Below are 8769 nucleotides of genomic sequence, written 5' to 3' on the forward strand. Positions count from 1 at the left end.
TGACATACGGATAAATCATTGTAAAACAGTCGGCACACAAAGCAAGAAAAAAACAACACTGATAAATTCTACCAAACAAATGTCTTCTTGTCTAACCGATCTTCCTAGTATATTGACAGTTTTTGAGGAAGGCACATGTGACCAGTTAATGGTCAAGATTATATACTTTTAAAAAAAGGAAAAAAAAGTCCACACTGGGATGCATAGAAAGAGTTGTATGTTTAAATCAAAAATTATGTAACATAAAATTCCTCAAGTTAAACATAACAAAATAACCTTTATCACATTTGCATTGTCACTCAAAGCATTTAAATACAAAAGACCATAAACAACAAAAATCTGTGCTTCAGTAAAATCTTGTAAAATGAAAACAATCACTATAAAGCTGCAGTTATTTTGATTCAGAGCACATTTGCTTTGTGCTTTTTAATGGGTGCGAGTAAAGACGCTGCAGCCAAATCATCTTCAAAAGGTCAGTGCATTGCCTGGTACATTCTGCAGCCCTCTTAGTGCAAGTTGGGATATCTGAGGACAGGAAGGCACTGTTCGCATTTTATATCCATCCTTAGGGTTCATTTGTGCTTACAGAGTACGTAAGAGCACAATGCGGTGTGACAAAACCGGTCCAGCACTAGTGAAATGCTGCTCTTAGTTGCTAATGACATCATCAGAGGTCACTTCCATCATCGTCCATCTGTACAGTCTGCAGCTTGGCCAGATCTTTCCCTTCCATGTCCAGATCCCCACAAACAACCCTGACCGGGCCTTCTCCTGCCCTAGAAGCAACCTGCAGGCTGTTGGGCAGCTGGACATCTTGAGACCTGTAGTCTGAAGACAGGGGTAGACTGTTCTCTTGAAGACCACGTCCAGCTTGACCCAGAGCGTGATGTACCACGGTGCTGGAGAGGGCAGAGGTGACTGTGGCTGTTACGATAGGTTGGAGAGAACCACTAGTGGAGGAAGACGAAAGGAAAAGGGAGGCTGTGTAGCCAAGATTGCTGCCTTGGTCCAGGGGCATTTCAGAAGGATAAGTGTAGCTTCCAGACACATCCAAAGGCTCCTGCTTCACAGTCTGGGTGTAGAGCAGGGTTTGGCTCGAGTGCTGGGAAGAGTCACTGACCACATTGCCCAAAGGAGCAGAGCCTGTGTGGGGGATAAAAAAAGAAGAAAATGAAATCCAGTTAAATGTAGTTCTCCATTCATGAATGGCCTATATGTGACAGGCATGTGCAACATTAATTTGAGCCGGAAGTTGCCGTTGTTTGTGGAGAAACGCGATTATTTAAAAAAAGGTTGGCTATATATATATATATATGTAATTATTGTTTTTTGTGTCTTTAATATTATTCGTCATTCTACATTTAAATACCGTTGTGTTTTGGCGTTCTTTAATGTTTTGGCGTTCATCGGTTAAACTGCAGCGCATGCACGTGAAACCATCATTTCTTCCGCTTGACCCGTTATAGTAGCTACGAAGTAAACTTGAATGAACATCGGAGGATATGTTAAAAGCTACGATACAACTTGCTGATATCTATCTCTCGTGTAATAGATCAAAAAGTGTTTCAAACTTGGAAATACAGTTTGTAAACAACGTCACGACGTTATATTTAGCCTATCTCAGGTAAGGTGTTCAGAGTTCACAGCTCATTAGTTAGCAAGAAACCGAAATTTAGTAAATATATTGTTAAATATGTAACAAAATATAATTTAACTATAACTATATTATAAATGCATTTCATTTTTTATGTATCCGTTTGAATGAATCTAAATATGTCAAAAATGTCAGTTCCACCATTTTCTCAAAAGTGGACAACTAGGATTTTAATTATATTTTGTATTATGTAGAACCATGATATTTATGCTATATCATTAGAGAAAACTTTCAGGACCAAAACGAGATGATGGAGCGGTTGTGCTGTGACTTCAAGGTAACCCCTAACACTTTGGCCGATTGGCCTGGACATCAACCCTCCCAGTTTAATACAATGTTCTTTTCTTTTCGCTGGCAATAGCTACAGCCCATAACAGCTCAATTGAGAATGGATGAGAGAGAAAGGACAGAGCATGAAGGTGTGATCTGTTTGTCCAGATGGGACTCCTTTGTTGCTATCTCAAGAGGTTTGCTTCTTTTTCTCTCTCTTTCTTTCTCGGTCATTCTTTCAGTCTATCTTTTCTTCAGAACTTCTCAAGTGAACTGTAAAATGAAACACCTTTTTCATTTTCTGTTTGCGGTTAGACTCGCTATGATTTCCTTGTAACTCTAGAATGTGGTTCTTGGCACATGTCTCTTGCAGTGACAGCCTCTGGCATTCAGCCAGACACTTTTCTTCCATTAGGCTTGCACAAATGTCTGATAAATAATCACAGAGCCCGAACTCCTCCTCCCCCTCCATTTACTAGCTCACTTTCTGAAACCATAGATAGAACCAAAGTTTTCGACAAGCCTTCTTTAGCTTCCCGCAGACATTGTATGTGATGGTCGGTTGTTGTATAAAGGGGGTCGGAACATATTTTCCTTCCGTCTGACTTCTGTATGCCTGAACCATCTGTACATTTTGAAAACATCTAGAGCCACTCTGGGACAGAAAATTCTGAAATCATATCTCACTAGTTTTGACTTCAGAACACAATGGCCCTGCAAGGAAACTGCTAATGTTTCTTTGTATTTGTGAGGCACTGGAGATCAAACTTTGAGTTTTTATGGAGACATATTTTATTGAATTGCCTTGAAAATTATGGACATAGGGAAACAGGGTTTTGGCTAAACAATTTTAATATCGTCTTTTTCTTGCTGGATCGTTTGGTCTCAACTGTTTTCCTTCTAAATCAAAAGTTCAGCCAGGGGTGGGTTTGTTTTTATGTGGCTCGTAAACTCCATATTAAAGGATAAAACAGACAAGCGAGAGAGGAGCAGAACGCAGCTAGCCTTGCTGTTATTGATGTGGCTATAAAATATTCATGGAAAGAACCATTAGTGAGTGGTTAGGGCCATGAAGGGGAGGTGGGGACCGTGTTGAGAGGCCTGCGTTTGGTATGATCCTCTAGCCAATTGACCTGGACCCCCATATGCCTCTCACAATTTTACCCACAATACACTCCAACTACCCATGACCCACAAGGCTCTCTTGCAAAACCTCTGTTCTTTTGCATCTAGCTCTGTGGTCACTTTTGGCAAGCTTAACCGCATAAATGTTCAGTCTTAGTATTCTCCAAAGTGATGATGTAATTACTCTGGCTCTTATGAGCTCACAAGAAATGCTCCGTTGACTTTAGGTATTGTTGTTATTCTATTTTCAAAGACTTATGCATGAGATACCAATGAGCAAATCAGCAGTTTTAAATTGGAAGTGGCAGGAAAACTTTCCCAAATAAATTCTGACATCAATTACTTTCTCATGTTTTCCCAAACCTGAAAGACAACAAAGGGTGATTGTTTTTTGTGCTTAAGTTAATGGGAACCAAAACAACATTGTTGGCATTTATTGACGGCACAAAAAGACATTTCAAAACACGTTCCTTTGTGTTCTTCAGAAAAATGACAGAATTAGTTATTTTGAATGGACGTCACTTTAAGCAATATATGAAATAAATAAGGTCCTCCTACCGTGAGTGGATGATGCTGAGGATGGTGGCAGCATTAGAGGAGGAAGACCCATGGTGGTTTCATTTCCTGGGAGATTGACCACACTGTAACTGCTGAGATGAAGGGCTCCTGAGGTAGTGGATGGCATGGAGGGGGCTGAAGCAAAGGAGACCACTGAAGAAATGACTCCATCTTCAGCATTGGAAACAAGAGTCTGCATGGCATCTAGCTTTCCAGAGGCAGGTTCCATTGAGAACGGAGCATAAGACACAGAAGACCCACCTAACAGCCTCTCTTGACTGTGGTGGGAGACCCTCTGGGGATCAAAGGTCAAGAAATGGCCACTTGTGGTGCCGAGTCCATTAAGGAGAGCATTACTACTATGTGATTGAATGTAGCCTCCACCGTTAATGTAGTGAGCGTTCACACCCGCTAGGTCACCATTAAAACTCATTCCTCCAGATGCGTGTGAGGGCATTTTGACATCTCCAATTTGTTGGATGACGGTTGTTCCTCCATCCGAGTAAACTGTAGGGGGGGCTATTCCATGTGCGACTGAGCTGGAAGAGCCACTGGAGAGGGGACGTGGTGACAAATCCTCCTGGCCTTTGCTGGACTCATCTTCTGTACTATGATTGCCATCTGACTCGCTAAAAAAAAAGATTCATTGTTTAAGAAAGAGACAATTTGTTTTGTGTGTGTGTGTGTGTGTGTGTGTGTGTCTGTCTGTGTGTGTCTGTGTGTCTTTGTTTATATTATATTGTGGGGACCAAATGTCCCCATAAGGATAGTAAAACCTGAGATCACCTATATTGAGGGAACCAGCCAGCGGTCCAAACTTTTCAAAAGGCTTATAAATCATACAGTATGAGTTTTTTTAAGAAAGTAAAAATGCAGAATGTTTTCTGTGATGGGTTTAGGGGCAGTGTAGGGGGATAAAATGTACAGTTTGTATGGTATAAAAACCATTAAGTCTACGGAGAGTCCCCACAAAGATAGTGAACCAGATGTGTGTGTGGTGGGGGCATGTTTTTGTGACATGAAGAAACAAATGTGTATAATGACATAGGTATGACACAGGTATTACAAGGAGAGGGTGACTTATGAGGACATTGGCCATGTCCCCACTTTTCAAAAGGCTTATAAATCATACAGGATGAGTTTTTTTAGAAAGTAAAAATTCAGAATGTTTCCTGTGATGGGTAGGTTTAGGGGCAGTGTAAGGGGATAGAAACACGGTTTGTAAGGTATAAAAACCATTACGCCTATGGAATGTCCCTATACGTCACAAAACAAACGTGTGTGTATATGTGTGTGTGTTTATTGATTGATTTCGTGCTGAAAATTAGTGTTTTGCATGATAAATAGTTGTTTTTCTCCTCATAGTCTTCAACCATTTGTACTCTTTTGAATTTCGTCTTTTCATTTTCAATTGTTACAGTATACTTCATATTTTCCAGAAAATGTAATAACAATAAATTAAAAAGCATAATGCTTTGTGCACTGACTAAAGTTTTTTTCTCTTTAATTGATCGTTTCTTTGTTAATCAGCAAATTTTAAAATACTGTGGAATTTCAAAAATATCAAAAATTTCAAATATTTTTTAAAAATGTTCTTTACTTGGGAATTTCTAAAGTCTCATGCTTTATCAGTAACAGTATATACACGTGTGTAGATGCACTTTAGGTAAAAGACTTTAAACCATTTGATTGACTTATAATCATATTTATCACAAATAGCTCAAAGTCAACATTTGGTGCGCTTCTAAAAACAAAAAAATATTTTAAATATCTCAGTCATCATTTCTAAAGGGGACTTCTTGCCCTCGAGGGTCAAAAATCAGATAAAAGAAGCTCTTGGAGGCATTTGGTGGGTCTCTTTACAGACTATGACAGCTGCGGGTGAATCGTTCAGAGTGGCTCGAGCAAGCCGCATCTATACAAAGATCTTATTGACACGACAAGCCGTTGAACTTTTCTGATCCAAAAATCTCACATTAAGGAGTCCATGGGCATTTTCGTTGAACCAATGAACAATTTTCTTTGTCAGGGTGACCGTGCAACTTCAAAGCAACGTTCACTGCAGACTCGTACGGAAAAGTCTGACCTCCCTTATTTACGAGACTCAAGATGTATTATTTATGATAGAAGCAACATTTTAGCGGGCGGAATGGTTAGGAGTTATTTCCACCGCATATTGAAACTCGTTCTCATACAACGTGCAAGCAAAAGTTTACAAATACAGAGCTGCTTCTTATCTGCCTCAAGCTGTGAAGAGGATTTTGGCCACGTCAGGAGATTGAGTGCAGATCCCTCTGACTGATTATCAGGGTGGGACAATGGCTTTAAAGTCCAGAAACAAACATAGACAATGGCTATGGTAATGGCATGGATGATCATATCTAAAGTAAACCGATGGTCTGTTTTGGTTGTATTTGAAAGCATTTCTACGTCTGTTAAAATGTTAGTCAGCTCTTTGTTTTACTTATCCAATTAATGTGACCCTTTTAATAAAATCCGACAATTTATAAAACGTCTACTACATCGTTAAACGCTGCTTAGTAATTGTTGAACTGACTGTACTCAAAATGTTGGCTTTGCATGTCAAACAAGAACTTTTAAACAATTCTTCAAAAAACGTTTTATTCTCCAATTCTTTTGAAAACCACGTGTACTTAAAAATGTACTTTTAAAATTGCTTTTAAATGTTTCAGCTAGACGAATAGACTAATATGAACTACTTTTTATAGCCAACTCAAATACAGCCTAAATGTCTTTGGATGAGAAAATGATTTACTGATAAATGACTAAAGAGCCACCGAAACATCTTTATTTTTAAGAGTGAAAGCGTCACGGTCTCCACGTTCTTTAAAACTACACCTCATAGAAGCTTCGTATTTCAAAACATTGCTGAAACGTGTCCTCCATTCGGTCTCGCGCATTCCATCATACGTTTCCCTCTCGATTGAACTATAACTATAACTCTGTCCTACCTTTTTGACTGCGCCTCGGATGGGTTTCTGTCTCTCTGCCTCCTGTTTTTGAACCAGTTGCTGACCTGCGTCAGAGAAAGTCCTGTCATTTTAGCCAGATTTCGTTTCTCGGCTGGAGATGGGTACCGGTTCCGCTTGTACATATCCTTCAGTGCGTTCCTGGACCTTTCTTTGAAACAGTACACGGTCTCCTCTCCGTCCCAGATTGTCCGAGGCAGCGGGTATTTCCTGCGTAAGCGATACTTGTCCACGGCACCCAGCGGTCTGCCCCGCGCCTTCTCCGCCTCGGTGTAGCGTGCCTTGTACCACATATCCTGCAGAGACGAGTGGTTTGACGGACTGAAACTGTGGTTCTCCAAAATGCAGTAGAGCTCTTGGTAGCGGGCCTGGTGGAACGCGACTATCGCTTGGGCTTTCAGGATGCTCTCGTTCCCCTGCAGCAGGTCACTCTGCGGCAGTGACCAGAGGAACCTGGCCAGGCGCTCCACGTTCCCACCCTGCAGCAGCGCTTCGCAGACGCAGGCGACCTGCTCTGGGGAAAAGGCCAGGGAGGCCGGCGAGCAGTCCAAAAGTTCGGCATTCTCCATCGGCAACTCCGCGGGGTCCAGCATTGACAGCTTGACACTCCCACGATTCTCCCTCTTGATCTCATCGGCACTAATGACCTCGCTTGAGGAAGAAGACATTTTGAACGCGTCCTGATAAGTCACTCCTCTGGGTTTCAGGCAGCACATCAGGCGATCGGGTTTCGCCCCTCCATCCAAGCACGATCAGGTATCTGGCCGCTGTGTGGTGTGGATAAGATCTGGCGTCCCCCGTTCCACTACAAGTTTAACTCCACAGCCCACGTTGGAATGGAGTCCAAGTCGTGCGCATTTTGATTCGCCGCTCTGGCGCTGCGGGGTGGAGCAACTGGGATGCGAAGACAAATGTTTGCGCTGCCTGGGAACGTCCATCAAGCGTGCCGTTTAGAACGCGGGTACCTGCGCAAGGTAATGCAGGCTGCACTACGCACACTCACACATCACCAAGCACGAGTTAGTACCAAATAGTTGCTTCCCATTGTGTCATCAACAATCGCTATAAGGCCAAAACATGCCTTTTCTTGAAGAATGAGTAACAGCATCTTAAGATTAACAGGCGATATCATTATATAACTGATCGAAGTTATAAGACAAAACAAGTTTGCGATAAGAAAGTGTAATTTAATGTCAGGATCTGTTAATTAATATTACAAGACTATAATCTGAATAATCAAATCTTGCTTCATTTGATAAATAGCTGCAGCTTTTCAGTGCTAATTGAACTATACAGTCTAAAGGAACTGTATACTAAGATAACTACACATTTCAAGTTGACTAAACTTAAAGTAAAGTAGACTATAAAGCAAGTGACATTAGCATAATTTTAGTTTTTAACTACACAGTCAAATGGACTGAATTCGTTTAACTTGTTTTGTAGATTCCAGTCAACTTTATTCTCAGTTCATTTCAGGTTCACTAAACTTGAAAACTTGAGGCAGCACAAGCACTTACCTTTTAAAGTTGACACACACACACACACACACACACACACACACACACACACACACACACACACACACACACACACACACACACACACACACACACACACACACACACATTATGGCTAGGCAAATGTAACATTTTGAATGACTTGTCTATATTTGTCACAATTGTAGTATGACTAGAAGAACACACTGGTGTAAAAATATTGTCTATTTTTAATACAAATGTTTTGAAGTGAAATTATGGTGATTTTTTTTATTTTATTTTTTTACACCAACTTTAAAACCCAGTATTGGTTGTAACAGCAGAACTCTTTTGTACATGACAGTCTTTACACAGTTTTGAGTTTATTTGTATATTTTTAAAGTATTTTATATACTTTAACAGCCAATCTGTTGCTTATTTTCATGCGCTGAGTATGTTTGCATTTATTTTGGAGAGATAGTATACCATTATTGTCTATAAAGCTTCATATTTAACAAAGAAATATGAACAATATCTAAATGCAATGCTGTTTATTTATTTAGGTTGTGTGTGAAAAAGGCATTTTTTGGAATCTCAAATATTGCACTGCAACTTCCAACTGTTTATGTCTGTCCATTTGTCAGACAGGCACTGACAATCTGTCTGTTGATTGTACTTTTTTCAGTTTGTCACGCTG

General features: G+C 40.4%; 1 protein-coding gene across 1 annotated transcript; it reads right to left on the reverse strand.

Annotated features, from left to right (window-relative positions):
* Positions 1–247: 247 nt before the first annotated feature.
* six4b (SIX homeobox 4b) lies at positions 248–7313 on the reverse strand. The gene is made up of 3 exons (XM_067418487.1): positions 6580–7313; positions 3608–4236; positions 248–1143 (listed from the first exon to the last, which is right to left on the reverse strand). Exons 1-3 carry the CDS (start codon positions 7311–7313, stop codon positions 668–670), a joined length of 1839 nt encoding a protein of 612 aa, XP_067274588.1. The 3' UTR covers positions 248–667.
* Between the last annotated feature and the right edge of the window lie 1456 nt (positions 7314–8769).

The sequence above is a fragment of the Pseudorasbora parva genome, chromosome 15 (genome assembly GCF_024679245.1).
Source record: "Pseudorasbora parva isolate DD20220531a chromosome 15, ASM2467924v1, whole genome shotgun sequence".
NCBI classification, from domain to species: Eukaryota; Metazoa; Chordata; class Actinopteri; order Cypriniformes; family Gobionidae; genus Pseudorasbora; species Pseudorasbora parva.

What these genes read in the sequence shown, in the direction of transcription:
- six4b (XM_067418487.1), bottom strand. Translation starts at nt 7,313, where the DNA reads ATGTGCTGCCTGAAACCCAGAGGAGTGACTTATCAGGACGCGTTCAAA. An exon ending in TCCGAGGCGCAGTCAAAAAG is followed by an intron (nt 4,237 to 6,579) that starts GTAGGACAGAGT and finishes CTTTTTTTTTAG; the next exon opens with CGAGTCAGATGGCAATCATA. An exon ending in CTCAGCATCATCCACTCACG is followed by an intron (nt 1,144 to 3,607) that starts GTAGGAGGACCT and finishes TCCCCCACACAG; the next exon opens with GCTCTGCTCCTTTGGGCAAT.